This window comes from Budorcas taxicolor, chromosome 4, assembly GCF_023091745.1.
Source record: "Budorcas taxicolor isolate Tak-1 chromosome 4, Takin1.1, whole genome shotgun sequence".
Classification (NCBI taxonomy): domain Eukaryota; kingdom Metazoa; phylum Chordata; class Mammalia; order Artiodactyla; family Bovidae; genus Budorcas; species Budorcas taxicolor.
Window position 1 is genome coordinate 65,682,075 of NC_068913.1, and position 20,639 is coordinate 65,702,713.

The window sequence follows — 20,639 nt, forward strand, 5'->3', positions numbered from 1 at the left end:
ATAATGAATTTATAGTTTGATTTTCCATGTTCTGATCACCCTAAGTGTCATTATTAAAAACCCAAGCTTAGGACAAGTAATGTATGTTGCCAGAGGTATGCAGTCAGATTTTTAGGACTGTTGCTGATACCCTGTCCATATTGTAGTAATACATACCTTTTCTTATATAAGTAGTATACAGTTTATCATTCAAAATTTCATTGCTTTATTGTAAAATTTAAATGTTTCTGAAAGTATCAAATTTAAAGCAGAATCACAGCTTTTTAAGCTAATAATATCAATAAATTTTAATATTTTTTCACTTTCCTGTAAGACAGTCAAGAGGGCCTTTAAAAGTATTCAATTTGCATTCAGATAGATACTTTAAAACTGTATAAAGGCAAGGCAGATTTTTCACTTGATATAGAAATTTTCAGTCATTGATTTATAAATAACTTCAAGGGGTAAAGATAACCATCTCAGAATGAAATACCACAATAGCTAAAACTTGTCAGTTCTCAAGTTTATGCTAGTCAAGTGAAGTTCTTACCTCTCGCTTCAGTCTTTAGCCTTGTCCTACATATTCCTTGTAACGAACACTGTTACAGTAGAGACCTTACTCATAGCAAAAGAACACAAAGTAATTATTTTTCCAGTTTCCACATTCTCCAGTCCGTATTTAAAGATTCCAAATACTTTGAAACTTCACAACTTTCTTAGGAGTTCATAGTTCAAGGGTAATATTTTCTATTTTTGAACAAGTCTTCTGCACTCGATTTGTTTTTTTCAGCAGCTCTTCTCTTCAAGCATCTGCAACAGATGACTGCTGGCAAAGTAAGCCAGAACTTTATATACCAAGTATAGGTTTACAAGCCTATTGGTTTAAAAATACTCTGCCCTAATCCTTAGAGTACTGCCAGAACGCTGACATTTATACCTTAGTCTGTACACTTCTGTAATGATAGGGATTTTTCTATTAGGACTGTAGTATCACTTGTGTGAGATTATCTTTGAATAAGGATAAATTCTGGTCAGATTGCCATTGAGGACTGCTGCTAAGTCACTTCAGTCGTGTCCGACTCTGTGTGGCCCCATAGAGGGCAGCCTACCAGGCTCCCTGGTCCCTGGGATTCTCCAGGCAAGAACACTGAAGTCGGTTGCCATTTCCTTCTCCAATGTATGAAAGTGAAAAGTGAAAGTGAAGTCGCTCAGTTGTGTCCGACTCTTAGCGACCCCATGGACTGCAGCCCACCAGGCTCCTCCATCCATGGGATTTTCCAGGCAAGAGGACTGGAGTGGGGTGCCATTGCCTTCTCCGGCCATTGAGGACTAGGAAGAATGAAATATTGTCATTTGAAATTTGTGTAGTATCTAGTAAGCTATTTAGGTTTGCTTAGTCCTAAAGTTGGCCTTTATTTATTATCAGATCAAATTTCTGATCACTCTTTGTTTACATTGTATTTTGTTTAAATAAAATTAATGAAGAGATCATGAGAAAGATGATTAACTCTTTTACCTACTAACACTGGCTTTTTTTTTTCCCCCTTTCCTTTTCTACTGAACGTGAATGAAAGCTCCAAAAAGAGCCATAGTTGAGGATGGAGAGTGGAGAGGAATTGGGTCTGCTGGAGAACACATCACAAAAGATTTTAGATGCCCAGATAGTAAAATGTATTCTTCACTGCTTGAATTGTTCTCTTTTAGGTTTTTCAAATGTGTCAGAATATGTGATTTTTTTTTTATAAGCTTCACTGTGACTTTTTCACATTCTCCTTCCTCTTTTTCAAGCTAATAAAATGGTTTTATTTAAATAGTGCCTTCTGAGAAATCTAGAAACCCTTTTCAGATATTAAACATTGAACAAAAGCCATAAGCATTTCATAGTTTATATTTTGGATTCCATAAATGAAGAAACAGACTTGCCAGGTAATTTCAATGACAATATTTTTCACATGTGAAAAAATGGAGGTATCCTACTATTTAAATATTGTTTATCAACTCTAAGATGCCATCAATTATAAGATCATCAACCTACTAGCAGCCCTTCTGAGAGGGGTGGGAAATACTTTTTCAAGGAAGATATTTCCCAGTTTTATGTACTTTAAATGGAATAGGGGGTGGGTTTTAGAATTTGATAATTTTTTTTATATCTGCTACACACGTTTTAATTATAAAAAACATTCATCTAATGTTCAACTTCTGTTACCAGAGTCTAAGAAAAAGTCAGTTTTTTCCTCAGCTAACTTACCCTTTTTAAGCAATGCTTTCATTATGAAATTTTGCTTATCTAGAATAAAGTGAATGTAGAGTCATTGAGGAACAAAAATAATCTTCCTTAAGATTTATACTGCAAAAATGAAACTTAGTATAATAAGATGTCTTATCCAAAACCCTTAAATGATCATTCAGTTAAACACTATCACTTACCTGTTTTGTGCCAGACACTATGCTAGATTCAAACACAAGTCAAATATTAGTCACAGCGTTTCACAAAATTAAAGATTTTAATATGAGAAAGTTGAAGAATAAATTTGACTTTTGTGGATTATGTTTCTCCTTACATTCTGTTTGTATATTTCTTCACTGATTCAGGATTAATAACGCATAATTTTCCCACAAACTTCATCCTTTCATGTAGAGAAGATGTTGATAAAGTACTCACGCAATAAAACTTTTTTATCCAAATATATACTTCACTTTAACTATTCAAATCTTATTAAACCATATGAGTTCTTATAGGAGAGCTGCAAGTTCTCCATACGCAATTTTTAGCCCCAAAGTTTGTGAGATAGAGTAAAATCTTTGCTGAGCTGCTTAGGAAAGACAAAAGCTGACTTCAATAACTTAGTATTTCTGTCAAACCAAAAGCGTATTAACATACAGGAAGAGCCTGAAATGTATGTGTGTCACACGTACCTCTCTTCTCTCTTTTACTGTGACATCACCTGGGAAAATCCAGAAGATTGGATAGTCAGGAAATGCTTAATCAAGATTCTGCTGCACATGTGAAAATGGTGGGTATTTGAATATTTCCAGTGCCATTTATTAATGGTGAATCTGCACCACTTTTACCTCTGTCTTTAACCAGATAATTAATTATGGGACTGTAACTTTACACAAATCTTTCTTCACAATGTTGGACACACAACAGAATTTCAAATACTTGTTGAACTGAATTTCCTTGGAAGTTTTTTTTGCTTGAAATATAATGTGCACTAAAATGTTTTTCAGCAGATAAAATGATTACCCCATTTCTTTTTGTGCTAAATTTTCCTTGCTCAGTAACAGCACAGTTATATCATACAACATGAGATCTTTCATCTTAGGCCTCCAAATTAAAATTTTAACTAATTTAACTAAGCATTTAACTAATTTTTTAAAACTTTTTGAACAGCGGTAGCTTTCACTGCATTATAGACATTAGGATGAGGTAGGGAAAATATAGGCTTTGGCTTCAGAACTGGCTTCAGATCTTAACTCAGTCCTTATTAGCCTGAGTGACACCCTTGAATGCAGGCAACCATCTCACCTTTAAGAAATACGCATGAAACCACCAGCCTCCTGTTGTCCTTATTCATATCTTTTCCCAGCTTTATTAAGATGTAATTAAACCAATAAAATTATAAGATATTTAAAGTATCCAATGTGATTATTTGATATGCGTATACATTGTGAAAGTTTACCCCCTTTAGTTACCATATCCATGACTTCACAAACCTACCTTTTTTTTTGGAGAATATTTGAGTTATACCTTTGGGATAAATTTCAATTATATAATAATAATCACCATGTTATACATTATATCCTCAGACCTTATTTACCTTATAATTGACATGTCCTTATACATATTTAATGAAAAAGTATAAAGTACTTAAAAGCACATGGTAAGCACTCAGTGAATGTTAATCTCCTATATTATGTTAGTAGGATTTATGTTTTATGTAAGTAGGATTTATTTGTAAATGTGGGGGAAATTATGTCCATCCTTATTCAGTCACAAAATTTTAAAAATCACTATTTCTTTCTCTCTTAAAGAGGACAGCTGCCCCATGATCTCTTTCTTATTTTCTTTCTGTTCTTATTGTTCTTCCTTTTCTCTATTTTTTCATGCTTTTTCTTTCTAATTTTCTTTTTCTGGTTTGAACCTATAAGCCAGAACTTAGCATGCAAGCAGCTTTGTGTCAACATTAGTAAATCTCTTGTTTCATTTAACTTTCCTCATCCAATGTGTGATGGGAGGTTAAAATTTATTCAGAGTGCTGATTAAGCTTGTCAGCAGTGTACTTAGAGCTCTTAGGATGAAGCATATGAAATTGCTGGTTCTTTAATACATGAAATAACAGTCCAATGTTGGCAGTTTTATATGGTTCAGTCTAATACTTGAACATGATCTTTGTATCCATTGCATGATTGGCATTTGATTTATTGATACTGAGCATAAATATCTCTGAATTAAGTCAGTCTAAACTCATTTTCTTCCTTAAGTTGATTTTTTTTTTTTTACAAAAATGAATACAAGTGATATAAAAAATCCTACCATATAATTTGTTGTTACCAGGATGCTAGGACCTTCTACTATGTGTCTCCTTTAGAAGCAAGTTGCAGTGTAGTTGGGGCTTCCCTGGTAGCTCAGCTGGTAAGAATCCACCTGCAATGTGGGAGACCTGGGTTCGATCCCGGTTTGGGAAGATCCCCTGGAGGAGGGCATGGCAACCCACTCCAGTATTCTTGCCTGGAGAATCCCCATGGACAGAGGAGCTTGGCGGGCTACAGTCCATGGGGTCGCAGAGTGGAACACAGCTGAGAGGCTAAGCACAGCATAGCAGTGTAGTTAACTTACAAAAGCACTGTGGAAGGAAAACAAGCCTTTCGAGATGATACATGTTTAAATAATTTTTATTATAGTCTGAATTTATATAATTTTTACCTTTGGTGTGCTCTTCTAAAAAATTGATAACATCTTTTTAAGTTGCCAACTGTACCCTCAAGTTCTAGAAAAACAGAGCTATTTATCCTTTTCCCACATTAGACCCTATACTTTGACTCCTCCCCAGTCTCAGCACACCCAAATCCTGCTTCTCTCCAGAAGCCCAGCTCCATGGGTCTCCCTCCTTTGACCCCAGCAGAAGTAATCTTAGTTTCTTCTTTTTCTCTTGTATTGTATATGGACATCTTGACAATGTTTTTATTATTTGGATTATTTGTATTATAATCCATGTTAGAGAAGATGAATTTGAGTATACGATGTATATCTTACTCAAACTTCTGTATCTCTTACAGGGATGCTTAACAGAGTGCCTTACACTTAATGACTATATATGGTAAATGAAGGAAAGAATTTGGCCTACACTACTTTAATGTGGAGACAGGCCAGATATGTGGTAGGCAGGAGAGACGGCTATCAGTCAAATTTTGCAGTGCTTAATCTTCAAAATAAAGCAAGAATCATCTAGGTGCATGAGTGAATAAATGTACCAGTCTGCATAGGTGGCTTTAAAAATATATACTTTTTATGTCATCACACAAAAATTGTACTGCCCACTCCTTTGTACCCGTAATAAAGACTTCTGTTTGTACCATATTTGACCATTGGAAAACAAAGGAAAAATATTTTCACTGCGAGCATCAGACAGAGATTCTTAAGTAATTCAAACTCATTTTTATGTGAGCTATGTTTAGAAATACACAGGTAGACATCATTAGGACAGTTTTGTGACTACCAGGCAGTATATTGTCTCAGTGTAGCCACAAGATAGTATCAAATAATCACATTATTTGTTCACAAATACTGTGAACAAAACTGTATAACTTTGATATCAATTTCTTTAGAAATCATACCTTCTGAATATGGAAGTAGACTAATAATCAGGAGTTCATTTCATCTGTACAAGTACAGTATATTTAAGATTAGCCAGAATAAGTATATTTTAGGTTTTCCTTCGTTATCTTTAGCATTGATTCAGCTTAGGCTCTCATCAGCCAGAATACCCTGATTCATGTCAGGAAAGCTTTGCTCCTTCACCAGCATTTTACATTATGACCTTATAAAATGAATTTGTTTTCTTTTGCTCATAAATGATGGAAATTTTTAGTCCCTTATTTATTTTTCATAGCATTGTATTATAATCAAACTGGGAAGTTTTCTAACAATTTAAAATAACTTGCCCTTCAAATTTCAAGTATCATTATTTTATGCACCACCAGACAGGTGGGTGTACTGTGTCCAAGAGGACTGTGAGGGAGGGATTTGAGAAATATGCGACATATGATTAACTGCATACTCCTGTAGCCTGCTTCATAATGTTCTGCTATTCATTGATACATTTCATACGGTAAATTCTGTTTCTTAGGCTGTAATCTAAAATATTTGAGTAAAATGTCTAATGTCTCAAGTTTTTGAGAAGTATTCATCATATACTTCAGTAATATTATATGTGTACTGGGAAAAGGGGAGATATGGTGTTTTACTGTATAATCCAAGGCAAACATAATTTTTCTATTTCTTACACCTGTGTCCTCCACCCTCTTGTGTTCTCTGGAAACAATAGCTGCCCTTTCATCTGTCTTCATCACTGTTATTTCACTGTGGTACTGTTTGGGTATTCACTACTCATTTATCTGAAAATGAATGGTTATATGTTGTGCAGAAGCAGGCATATGAACTCCTCTAGCCACTGGTTCTCTTTATTTTCACTGTAAAATAAACCAATCTAATAGTTGTTAGCCTAGTAGAAACCAGCCTAATTAGAAGTCCTGTTTAAATATGGCTTTTTAGAATCAAATGTATTGTAGGATGTGATTGGCTTGAGGCAGGACATCTTCCTTAGTATGGACACACTGAAACAAAATTTCTCATTTTTTTGGTGAAAATAGAGTAAGTGACATATACCCTCTGTTGCTTTCAGTAATGGGTTAGTTATTGAATAAAGCATATGCTGTTTATTATGCATCTTCCAGTTAAGGCAGCCCAAGAGCAGAATTTGATTAGGGGATCAATTTACTCGCTAAGGTGTTTGTAAGGGAGCATCAGAAGTGACAGCAGTAATTCCTAAAATCCAACAGGAAAACAGTATGAGTATCATATCCCTAGTTTCTTATGTCTGACACAAAGTAGACACATGGTAAGTATTTATAAAACGAATGGGTGTTAATGAATGAAAAAAAAGGAATATAGGAGCAAGTGCCTATTGATTTTTCTCATCTGCTTTAAAAAATCACAATAAAATAAATAGTGATTTATTTCAGTTGAGTTCAGTCGCTCAGTCGTGTCCTACTATTTGCAACCCCATGGACTGAAGCACACCAGGCTTCCCTGTCCATCACCAACTCCTGGAGCTTGCTCAGACTCATGTCCATCGAGTCGGTGATGCCTTCTAACCATTTCATCCTCTGTTGTCCCCTTCTCCTCCTGCCTTCAGTCTTTCCCAGGATCAGGGTATTTTCCAAGGAGTCAGTTTTTCACATCCTGTGGCCAAAATTTTGGAGTTTCAGCGTCAGCATCAGTCCTTCCAATGAATATTCAGGACAGATTTCCTTTAGGATTGACTGGTTTGATCTCCTTGCATTTATTTAGATGCTTTAAATAACCTTTATTCTTTTGAAACACTTTAAAGTCCATTTAAGTTAAAAGGATCACTGTATGGAGGTTAATTGTATTGCAGGTTACCCTCCTATCCTATTTAAATATGGCTTTTTGAAATTAAGTGTATTATAAATTCAGGTCTTTCATTCATGAAGAAAAATTTAATGTTCCTACTTCTGTTTTCTATCTACTTCTGTATTCATCCTCCAATCTCAGGAAGACATGTTAACTTTTTTCTGATTTTCTGATTTTGTCCATTATGTAGGGACATCATGGAACCTAATAGATTTACCTGGTCAGATTCTCTTATAGCAGAGATACAAGGCCTGGGGAATTTTTCATAACTGTCCATAACACACATAAAATATGTTAATATTGGAAATAGCACACATTTAATAATAGAATATAAAATAAAGTTTACTGGATACAAGCCACTGTAGAATCTTAATTTGAGGTTCAGTTATTGTCTTTTTATACTTGGAGCTGACTATTAAATGATTCAGAGTTTCCTCCCCCCAGTCTTTTTGTGCTATAAGAGCACCATGCTGGTACTAATTTTACTCTGATCAGTTTCATTCTCTCTGTGACATGGTAGAAAAAATAAGCTATATACATAATGTTAAACTGTTGAGCAAAACTAAAGCCTGCATAAACCAGCCTAAGTAGCAGCCTCAGCCCAGGTGGTCTAATATTTAGTAGTAATTCTTAATTTGGAATAAATCCATTATAAAATTTATGTCAAGAACAATGAAGTTTTGGGGGGTATAGTACAATAAAGGAGTAAAGATCTTGAAGCAGTCTTTCAAATTAAATACATTGATATTAATTTCAGAAAGCCAGATGCAAAAGTATATAATGTGAATGAGATAAACTATGTGCATATACATGCATGTTGCAATCATAGAAATGAAAACAATGGAAAACATTAAAACGCTTACTTGTTTAGCTTTGGGGAGTAGAATTACAGGCAATTTTTCTTTTTTATACTTCTGTTTTTTTCTGTTGTGAACATGCATGACTTTTATAATTAGAAAAATTGCATTTTCTGATAATGTATTTCAAATGTAGTTTTGTCTTAATCTTCTAGATGGAAATAACTGATGTGCTTTAAAATTTTTTGGCTAGATAAATGGCAATTTGTTATGGTGGTTTGCTTTTTTTAAAATAATGCCTCAACACTTTTACATCTTTAAATAATATAAGCTTTTTATATTACTCTGCTTGGTATCAAAGAAACCTGGGGAAAAAGAAATTTAAAATAGTTAATTCATTTATTTGATTCTTAGATGCCGGAAATTCAGAAAAGTTCAGTTCACATCAAGAACCCTACAAGAGTAGAAGAAATTATCTGTGGTCTTATCAAAGGAGGAGCTGCTAAACTTCAGGTGAATCATTATCTAGAAGCCTTTGGCATTAAACCTCTATTTTTCCTGTTCAAGCAGACTCATTGATTTTATGTCTTGCTACAATCTGAATAAAGAAAGCTTAGATAGACAAGCTTTCCCTGTCCTTTTGGAATGTAAAATCTAAGAGATGTATCTGGAATTGGTCTAAAATATGCAGAATACCCCGCTGGAAACAAACAAAAGTTAATAACCTTGAAATAATTTGTTTTTCTTTAATATTAAGTGCTCAGCTAACTAGTGCTATGCATTAAGTATTAAACCATCTTAAGTAAATTGATTAACGATATGAATAATCTTATTAACAATATGAATAATCTTTAAAATGTGGACAGTTTCAAGGTATTCTTTTAATATAATAAATCATAGTAGTCAAAGTAATGTGTAACTATTAGGAGATAGCTAATTTTTCTAATTCTTTTTTTAAAGGAATGTTTTACATGTAAGTTAAATAATTTGGATATTCACTAAAAACTTGTTCCTTTTTTTAAACATTTCTGAAAAAAATATTTAGCCCAGTCTTCTAAGTTTCAAGAGCTGGTAAACTACTGCTGTGTATCATTCATTCATTCATTGGTTTAGTTTATTTAAATAGACAAATTAAATCAAGAATGTACAGTTTCAATAACTAGAAGTATGGCATAATTTCCACTGCACTTTTGTACATTGACCAAGTAGGTTGAAATTATGCAATGTTTTATTGCTATCGGAAATAGTAACTATATTACCTGCAGTTTCAAATTCCTATACTGATTAGTCAGATTTTATTTGGTGACTGTGCTGGGGTACTTAAGGTAAGTTCTTAAGGTAAGTTACTTAAGGTAACTTCACCATGTAGTTAAGGAAATTCTCAAGACTTGACATATGAACTACTTTAGAAAACTCAGTGTAGACAGAATAACCTCCAGTGGAGGCCAGGGACAGAACACTCTGGAGGAGTCTCATTCGTCTAGAAAATGTGCATTAAGTGTCTGGCCTTGGTGGCTGTGATGTCATAATGCCTTTTCCCCTTTTCTTATAGATAATAACAGACTTTGATATGACACTGAGTCGATTTTCCTACAAAGGGAAAAGATGCCCATCATGTCATAGTAAGTGTGGCATTCATAAATAGATTCACAAAAGTAATCATTAAGTTCCTTTTTTAACCTGTGTTATCTGAGATTGCTTGTGATTTTTTCTTCTTTATGGACATTGAAAGTGAGAGGGGCCTTCTTTTTTTATTATATTTTGAGGATTTGTCTTCCCCATGTTACATAAATGGCTATTTTCCTGTACAGTTTTGGTTGCAAGAGCAATGAAGACTTCTGAAATTTTCTCTCCAAATGTGGTCTACTTATTCAGGAAATATTTAAATGAATTTAAACTTTGAAGTAGCCTAAAGAAACAGATTTATCAAATACTTTATGTTTTCTAGGAATGTTACTAAATTTTTGTGTCATTGATAAGTTAAAGAGTGAGTTACTAAATAAATAGCAACTTAAAATGTATTGCTGGAATAATATACCTTTTTTGTTTTCCATACTTGGAAGTGAATTTTTAAAATAATACTCCTGAACCTGCAACCAGAGATATTAGCCCTCTCTTACTTACTGTTGGAACATGTGTAATTTGAGAAATCATTGATAAATTTATTTTAAAAACCACTAAAAATTACACCCTTTGGCCCAATAATTTTTCTCTGGAAAATTTCTAACTAAGTAATCCCAAATGTCGGGAAAAAGCTTTAGATCTAAGCTTTAGATTTTAAACTCATTAGATTTTCTAGGAATGCCATGTGGATTATAACACTAAGACCAGAAGTTGTAATGATCATGCTTCTTGACCTGACATTTAAGTTAACAATAGTAAGTTATTTATATTACTGGTAGCATCAATCAGAGTATTTCTTTTCTTTTTTTATCTTTTAATTGAAGTACAGTTGATTTACAGTGTTATGTTAATTACTTCTCTACAGCAAAGTACTCAGTTATACACATATATATATTCTTTTTAGTTGTTTTCCATTATGGTTTATCCCTGGATATTGCATATAGTTCAGAGTATTTTTTTAATGCCTAGTTTGCTTTCTTTCCTTAGATGTCATTGACAACTGTAAGCTAATCACAGATGAATGTCGAGAAAAGGTAAAGACTAACTGTAATCCAGGGTTACTCAAAGACATCATTACCCTTTTCTCTGAGAATTTTTTCAGGTTCATTTACACAAATAAGAATAGATGCAAAAGTTCTTATAGCCATATCTGGCACAGAGTAAACACTCAATAGATCTTAGGCTTATTGTATGGATTATATGCTCCCAACTTATTTTAACAAAAAAATTAATAATAACTTTTTAATAATAAAACTTTCATGAGAAACTTTTAAACTGATTACCAAAATAGTCTGATTCCTTACATTAACTGGAGAATTAAAACAAAAATATTGTGATGGAAATTCCCTGGTGGTCCAATGGTTAGGATTCTGTGCTTCCAATGGAAGGAGCACAGCTTTAGTCCCTGGTCGGGGAACTAAGATCCACAAGCCTTGCAAGCAAAAAAAGAAAAAAGTACTGTGGTTTTATGCATTTTGTTCCCTTAAATTGATAGGAAACTGCCTCAGTTCTCTGTTTTCCTTGAGTAGGTATCTACCTATGTCTGTTTTAACAAATAAGACTCCAAATATGAATCAAATTTATACCTTCATAGGAGAAAAAAATATTTTTTTGTAGTGATAATTTGATTATTTCAGGTCACTGAATTACTGACCTGAAAGTAAGGTAACTTCTTGTAGATATGGTTTGAAAGCGAAAGTGAAGTTGCTCAGTCATGTCCGACTCTTTCCGACTCCATGGACTGTAGCCTACCACGCTCCTCTGTCTGTAGGATTTTCCAGGCAAGAGTACTGGAGTGGGTTGCCATTTAGTTACATGTAAACTAAGGATTCATGGGGTCGCAAAGAGTTGGACACGACTGAGCGACTGAACTGAACTGAAAGATCAACAGAGATCACTTCAGTGGATATATGCATTGGCTAGGCATGATCTTCACCATATAAAGCAGTGTGCGGAAAACACTTGTTTACATTGTTTTGTTTTGTATTAGACTAAGCAGCTTAATGACAACTCTGTAATCTTAATGATTAAATTATTTACTTATTTCTAGTTACTGCAACTTAAGGAAAAATATTATGCTATTGAAGTTGATCCTGTTCTTACTATAGAAGAGAAGTACCCTTATATAGTAGAATGGTAAGTGTGCATTGGGTGATGGGAGGGTTAAAAATATAAAATAGCATTACAGTTACAACTAATGGTTTATTTTCCCCCTATACTGTACATAAATAGATTCATAAATTAGCCAGTGAGTTAGAGCAGTGATTAAATATGACAGCATGAACTCTGATTCTCTAATCACTGCAGCAGTCTAGAATTTGTTTTAAGATGAAGATCAGTGGGAATAAATTTAAAATCATATCCTCAAGCATTAAATTAAAAATGATTTTTTTAAGTATATGTGGCTGAATGTGCAAAGAAAAAGAATTAGGATTCAAGTTAACTCTGAACTCAGTTGGAGCCAGCAGGTGACATAGTTACTGAGAAATGTGCCTCTGGTGTTGGTCGTATTAATTGAAATTGCAGCATTCCAAGCAAATCACAGCGAAAGCATTGTGTTGAGTCTGGGGAGAATGCTATTAAAAGAAATGTTGACAAACTTAGTGTGTGTCATAGGAGTCCACTAAGCCACCCTATTTGAGGAAGATTTCAAGGAATAGAGATGATGCTTTGATTTGAGAGGCAACTTATGGTTTTGGAGTCTTAAGAGAACAGGAATGATGTTACTGGTCTTCATAATCTCATTACCTAACCTGAATACCTTGCACACTTAATCAGTGTCTATGGTATGAAGCACTGAAAAGAGATTAGACTTACTTTACTTGCCTGTCCACAAAAAGAATTGAATCTAGCCTTGGAAGGCTTATACCAACTTATTTCAACATGATGAAAGAAAGGACTGTTCAGCAATTAGACTTTTCCTAGCAATGGTATAAGCTTCCTTGGGAGAATGAGCTCGCTAAAAAGATGGGAGCTGATGCAGAGAAGAGGGTCACCTGGGAATATTATAGATGGATTTTTAGATATCAGCTAGAGAGCTTCTGAAGGCTTATTATACTGAGATGCTGTAATTATAGGTGGTTTTATGTAATTACAGAGCACCTATATGTAAAACTTTCCATAGCAAGAATTTTCTCTTTCTCACTAGGCAATTTAGGCTACTCATGAAAATTTAGATCACAAACAGGTGGGAAAAAATGCTATTTTTTCATTCATTTGCTATTCATTCTTACTGCCGTCAGAGAAATGATTATGCCTTCCTAGCTTCAATTCAGTTCTTCTCTGTAGACTAAAGAAAGATTTACAACTAGTATCCTTTCATTATCTAATTAACATATTAAAACTAAACCAGTTTGAGAACTGGGAAATATGATAAGAACATACATATCACATTTTGAGACACATGGGGTATATATTCATTAGTGATGAACTTAAATCTCTAAAATTTAAATTCAAAATTACAATGAATGAAGTGCTTATTTTCTCATGCGGAAGAACACTTTTAATAAAGATAATAGTCTTCAGTTCAGTTCAGTTCAGTCGCTCAGTCGTGTCCGACTCTGCAACCCCATGAACCAAAGCATGCCAGGCCTCCCTGTCCATCACCAACTCCTGGAGTTTACCCAAACTCATGTCCATCAAGTCGGTGATGCCATTCAACCATCTCATCCTCTGTCGTCCCCTTCTTCTCCTGCCCTCAACCCTTCCCAGCATCAGGGTTTTTTCAAATGAATCAGCTCTTCATATCAGGTGGCCAAAGTAATGGAGTTTCAGCTTTAACATCAGTCCTTCCAGTGAATACCCAGGACTGATCTCCTTTAGGATGTACTGGTTGGATCTCCTTGCAGTCCAAAGGACTCTCAGGAGTCTTCTCCAACACCACAGTTTAAAAGCATCAATTCTTCGGCGCTCAGCTTTCCTTATAGTCCAACTTTCACATCCATACATGACTACTGGAAAAACCATAGACTTGACTAGATGGACATTTGTTGACAAAGTAATGTCTCTGCTTTTTAATATGCTGTCTAGGTTGGTCATAACTTTCCTCCCAAGGAGTAAGCGTCTTTTAATTTCATGGCTGCAATCACCATCTGCAGTGATTTTGGAGCCCCCCAAAATAAAGTCAGCCACTGTTTCCACTGTTTCCCCATCGATTTCCCATGAAGTGATGGGACCAGAAGTTTTCTGAATGTTGAGCTTTAAGCCAACTTTTTCACTCTCCTCTTTCACTTTCATCAAGAGGCTCTTTCTGTTATAAGGGTGGTATCATCTGCATATCTGATATTTCTCCTGGCAATCTTGATTCCAACTTGTGCTTCTTCCAGTCCAGCATTTCTCATGATGTACTCTGCATAGAAGTTAAATAAGCAGGGTGACAATATACAGCCTTGACGTACTCCTTTTCCTATTTGGAACCAGTCTGTTGTTCCATGTTCATTTCTAACTGTTGCTTCCTGACCTGCATATAGGTTTTCAAGAAGCAGGTCAGGTGGTCTGGTATTCCCATGTCTCTCAGAATTTTCCACAGTTTATTGTGATCCACACAGTCAAAGGCTTTGGCATAGTCAATAAAGCAGAAATAGATGTTTTTCTGAAACTCTCTTGCTTTTTTGATGATCTGATAATAGTCTTAATTTGCCTTAATTGATATTCTCCTTTTCTTTGATAATTGACATTCTCTTTATACTTTCCAGGTATACTAAATCACATAGTTTGCTTGTTGAACAGGCTTTACCGAAAGCCAAACTTAAAGAAATTGTGGAAGAATCTGATATTATGCTCAAGTAAGTTTCTCAGATGTTTTGTTGTTAATTGTCTACAGATTTGAACTATTGTCATGTATTTATTCATGTGTGTTTTTTAATTAAGATAATCTATAACAATGTTATATATAAAAACATATCCAAAATATGCCACTTGGTGAGATAAGGAGTTTAGAATAACAGATAATTTCAAGACTAAAAAATTTATGAAACCAAAATCATTTTGAAATATTTTAGCAAAATACTTTTGAAAGACATGATTATGAAAGGAAAGTTTATAAATCAACTTGAAAAGGATTTTAAGCTTATAATTGCTTCTGTTACATGATCTGTTTTCTGAATTCTCAGACTCCCTTGAAAACTACTATTTTAGCAAATAATAAAAACATTTGTAATCATGAATTTCATTTTTAAGCTAATTTCAGTACTCTTTACCACCTCTTAAAATTTTTAAACTCGATAGACAAATATGATGATGCTATTTTTTTCTCTTTTTTTTGACGATACTACATTTTTAAGGTGATCTGCTTCTAAGGAGAAAAGCATTAAATTGTCATAAAGAATGTGAGGACAGCTAGTAAGTATTCCTTTGTAGGCAGCTTAATTCTATAGTCCATTAAGAGTGAAATAAGTTTTGATTTTAAGATCAAGACATTACCTGTAGCTGCCAGATCTTAGGTAAGAGAGATGCCAGAAGTAAAGAGAATACAGCTGAGTTCCTGCCACTCTGCTTTTCCTATAATAGGGAATAGATGAACAAGATGACAAGCAGGAGGTCTTCTAGCTCACTGTTTGTGGGTTTTTCAAGGTGTGGTTCATCTATTTGCTGTTAAATGGTATACATAGTGAACTGTAGATTTATGTCCATATTCCAAGTAAGTCTAAAATCATCTAATTTGTACTTAGAATTTATTGAAAGTAGGATAAAAACTTAACCAGATTGAAAAACTTGTATTAGTATCATCATAGACATCAATAACAGCCCTCTTGGGTAGTATTTTGAAATGAGAATATAAATGAGCCATAGAACCAAGTAGAACTATTTCACTTTTTTAACGTCTAGGTGAAAAGGAGATATATCTTGCTCTTTAACACTCAGTTCCCACCTCCATCTTACAGGGAAGGGTATGAGAATTTCTTTGATAAGCTACAACAATACGGTATTCCTGTGTTCATATTTTCGGCTGGTATCGGTGATGTGCTGGAGGAGGTTATCCGTCAAGCTGGTGTATATTACCCCAATGTCAAAGTAGTGTCCAACTTCATGGATTTTGATGACAATGTAAGAATATCAAATCATTCTTCATAATTTTAATATCAGAAAATATTTTAATCACATAAATACATTTTAATTTACTCTTTAGTGTATTATATATTCGTTAAATTAGGCCAAGTTGGTGGGCCTTCTATGCGACTTATCTCTCCACGGTTATGTCTGTGTCCATATTTTAAAAGTAATATACCCTTCTTAAACTTTGTTCCTGAAGCTGCAGTCTAATAAGTAGTAAAACTTTAAATTTAATGCAGCAATTCTGAACATTTAATATCTATAGATAGAGAAAAAGTGAATTAGAACTGATGTTATTGAATGAGTTCCAAGAAAGACAATATATTATGATAAACCTAAAATGAAACCGTTTGGGTAGGAAACAAATGAAAAGTAAAAACTGGGTTTTGGGCACATTGTGTTTAACATTTAAAGTGGTCTCTAGAAAGTCACTAACTTCTCAGAGCCCTTCTTACCTATCATGAATGTGAAAATACAAAAAGTAGAACTTGCAGAAGCTATTCTTTCAAAGGATTTATATTTTTAACAGGGGCTGCTCAAAGGATTTAAAGGAGAACTAATTCATGTGTTTAACAAACATGATGGTTCCTTGAAGAATACAGAATATTTCAATCAACTAAAAAACAATAGCAACATAATTCTCCTGGGAGACTCCCAAGGGGACTTAAAAATGGCAGATGGAGTAGCCAATGTGGAACACATCCTGAAAATTGGGTATCTAAATGATAGAGTAAGTATGCAGATCTGTCATTTAATTCTAAGGGAAAAAACTTTAGGATGAAGCTTGTAGAAAGTTGTTACCACAGGTACCTGAGAAAGTAGTTATCTTAAAGACATTTCAGTTGCTCTTTACCCCTTTACTCTGATGATGATTAAAGGACTTGACATGCACATATGCATTCTGTAGGTCTTGGTGGGGAGGGAGAATATACCTTCTCAGTGAGGCATCTCTGGCCTTTCCCCACTGGAAACTGGTATCATTCCCTAACCAGGAGAATAAAAAATGTCTCTGCTGCTGCTAAGTCGCTTCAGTCATGTCCGACTCTGTGCGACCCCATCGATGGCAGCCCACCAGGCTCCCCCATCCCTGGGATTCTCCAGGCAAGGACACTGGAGTGGGTTGCCATCCCCTCCTCCAATGCATGGAAGTGAAAAGTGAAAGTGAAGTAGCTCAGTCATGTCCGAGCTCTTTGTGACCCCCTGGACTGCAGCCTACCAGGCTCCTCCGTCCATGGGATTTTCCAGGCAAGAGTACTGGAGTGGGGTGCCATTGCCTTTTCCAAAAAATGTCTCTAGATATTGCCAAATATTCCTTGGGCACTCTCTCCCCAGTTGAGAACGATTGGGCTAGAGAGAAATCATTTTGGAAGAAAAACCACTGTATGGAAACTTTCTATATCAATGAATTAAAATTTTTTTAAAGTATGTCTTCATATCAAAGCTTTTATGAAAACAAGCTACTACATTTTACCCAAAAGATTTGATGTAATAGTGAGATTTATACTGAGATTATTTACTTCTCCTCCCTGCATATTAATTTTTGTGATTTTTTTTTTTTTGGATTGTTGATTAGGTGGATGAGCTTTTAGAAAAGTACATGGACTCTTATGATATTGTTCTAGTAAAAGATGAATCACTGGATGTAGCCAACTCTATCTTACAGAAGATTCTATAAACAACCATCCTTCAAGAAGACCTCTCACCCGTGGGTGCAATTGATGAAAGAGCTGCTCATCTGTTCATCTGGCTAAAAGACTTTTTTTATTTATAATATATTCTTACTCTTGAAGTTTTTCCTCTGTATTACTGAAGTATTTTCAGATTTGTTGAATCCATCAACTGGAAGTTCCTATTTCTCCACCTCTCTCAACACACTCCTCACTATATATTTTTTAACAAATTTTAAAAAATTCTTAGAGCTAAAATTGGAAGAATAACTCCCTACATTTCCAGAGTGACTTTTGTAGCTTAATGTTACTATGACATTTTCGAGGAATCTTTTTACATTGGGAAAGTTTGTAGAAGTTTTAAAAGTTTTATGAAATGAAATAATGTGCATGATTTTAAGTGTTGTCATTTTTGTAATTTGTGTGAATTACGCTGATGGTATTAATCATCTCCTAAAACTTATGTTTAGTTCTTTTGTTTGGTAAAAATCAGTATTTACCAAAAAATATTGGCACTTGATGTTTGAAAAATATCCATTGGTATCGACATGTCACTAATCATTACAGAATGTTCTGTATCAAAGCACTGATGATAAACATGAAATGAAAAGCCTTTGTAACTCTGTCGAGACTATTATTATTCATTAGCAAAGCCTGCCATGATTTTCTTGCATGTATGTGTGATACATGAATCCTAATGTCTTTGTCATAGTGCCTACTTAGGTTATTTTCAGATTTATACACTATAAGAATAAAAAAGATTTTTACAGAGAAAATTTAATTTGCCCTTCAGAAAATAGTGGGGCCTGGGAAAATTGTTTTCCCCCTGTAAAAATATTAGTAAAAGAGGTACTTTGTTGTACGTCTAAGTGTTTCAGAAACAGCCATAGGCAGAAAACAAAATGTTGCTGGGTCTCATGGTGACTAAAATAGCGTACTTCAGCATTCGGAACCAGTATGCTTCTCTGCAGCCTGACTTCCCATTCCAAATTTTGGCTGCCCTGTAATTGGTTTACACAAGGCTAAGTCTTGCCATTGTGGTAAATTTGATCCTGACCCTAGCCCTTGAACTGCAGTCTGTGAGCAACTAGTTGGTGTTCTTAGCAAGCATGTCCAGCTAGTTCTGATATCCAGTATGGGCAGTAATGCCTAGTCCAGTCATATGTGGTAGAGAGGCAAGGTCTTGTGATACAAACCTGTTTCCTACATCCCATCTGTATTCTCCATCACTGCTTCTCTCTTTTTTATAATAAACAATGAAACAAAGCACACAGTGGCAGAAAGTAGACTGTCCCCACTTAGGTATTTCCAGAATGGAACTCAAAAACAAGCTTCTTGCTTTAAAGCAGATAGCATGGCCTATGCGTGCATGCTAAGTCGCTTTAGTTGTGTCCTACTCTGACTCCATGGACCGTAGCCCACCAGGTTCCTTTGTCCATGAGATTCTCCAGGCAAGAATACTGGAGTGGGTTACCATGCCCTCCACCAGAGGATCTTTCCCACCCAGGGATCGAATCCCAGTCTCTTATGTCTCCTGCATTGGCAGGCAGGTTCTTTACCACTAGTGCCACCTGGGAAGCCCATGGCATGGAGGCAGGGTGGGGTGTCAGTTACCTGGAGGACTTTTTCACAGAGAAAAAATTCAGTTCAGTTCAGTCACTCAGTGGTGTCCGACTCTTTGCGACCCCATGAATCGCAGCACGCCAGGCCTCCCTGTCCATCACCAACTCCCAGAGTTCACTCAGCCTCACATCCATTGAGTCGGTGATGCCATCCAGCCATCTCATCCTCGGTCGTACCCTTCTCCTCCTGCCCCCAATCCCTCCCAGCATCAGAGTCTTTTCCAATGAGTCAACTCTTCGCATGAGGTGGCCAAAGTACTGGAGTTTCAGCTTTAGCATCATTCCTTCCAAAGAACACCCAGGACTGATCTCCTTTAGAATGGACTGGTTGGATCTCCTTGCATTGGGACTCCCTTATCAAATGATAGCTCTTTACGCCTGTGTTTGCTATTAGAGCTTGCCATATTGGCTATTTTCCAAAGGAGTTTATGCGTCCACAAACAAGCACACTGTGTGGAGTAAGTGTAAAGAATACTTTCTTGTCACTGCTCAGTCAGTCACCTCCCTTTAAAACGAAAGCCATGAGAACAGTCTCTACAGCCTCTTCTAGCCACTATCAATTTAGAAATGTTAAGACTTGCTGTGGGATTAAATGTGTAGGGTGAGAGAATAGGGTGCTCCCAAGTATCTGGTCTGAGCAAATGGGTACAAGAGAAAGAGAGGAGCACAGGCTTGGATGGACGGTGCTGGGAAGGGAGTGGGAATATACACTTTATTTTGGACACACTGAGTCTGGGATGCCTGTGAAATGTACAGACGATACTGTAAGTGGACTAGAGCTCAGAGAAAAAAATTTGAGTACTGTAAATCTTGTATTTAAATGATATTTAAATAGGGGCACTGTAAGCTGCAAGGAACTCCCCTAAACTACTGAAATTCCAACACTAAGGATGGCCACACAGTATCAAACACTATTTTAATAATATCCACAAATAGGAGTAAATAATTCGGAGTAGCATTTTTCGTTTATAAAAAGACTTCAGAGATCCAAGGGAAGAAGGCTTCAAAGAAAGCCAGGTTTCTGTTCCTAGAAACCTGATATTCAAGTGCTTACATATAATTTTACAGTCAGGCCAACTTCCCTGACAAAATGACATATGTTCTGTTAGCAACGGAAAGAATGGAAGTGCCAGGCGGCACTCAATAAGCTAGATTTAGAAAGCTAAATACTGCATGGTATCATTTATATATGTAGATACAGAAAAATAAAAAAGTTGAAGTCAGAGAGAAAAAACAGTGATTA

General features: G+C 35.3%; 1 protein-coding gene across 3 annotated transcripts in view; it reads left to right on the forward strand.

Annotated features, from left to right (window-relative positions):
- NT5C3A (5'-nucleotidase, cytosolic IIIA) overlaps window positions 1-18,477 on the forward strand; it is a 41,995-nt gene extending 23,518 nt beyond the window's left edge. For 2 of the 3 annotated variants that reach the window (XM_052638963.1, XM_052638965.1), the window contains exons 2-9: window positions 8,848-8,946; window positions 9,986-10,055; window positions 11,044-11,090; window positions 12,107-12,192; window positions 14,751-14,840; window positions 15,939-16,101; window positions 16,637-16,837; window positions 17,681-18,477. In XM_052638963.1, coding sequence (XP_052494923.1) covers window positions 8,848-8,946; window positions 9,986-10,055; window positions 11,044-11,090; window positions 12,107-12,192; window positions 14,751-14,840; window positions 15,939-16,101; window positions 16,637-16,837; window positions 17,681-17,782 — 858 coding nt within the window. In that variant the 3' untranslated portion in view covers window positions 17,783-18,477. Of the gene's footprint in view, window positions 1-2,938; window positions 2,994-8,847; window positions 8,947-9,985; window positions 10,056-11,043; window positions 11,091-12,106; window positions 12,193-14,750; window positions 14,841-15,938; window positions 16,102-16,636; window positions 16,838-17,680 lie in introns of all 3 variants that reach the window. The other variant, XM_052638964.1, reaches the window with a different exon arrangement.
- The last annotated feature ends 2,162 nt before the right edge of the window (window positions 18,478-20,639 follow it).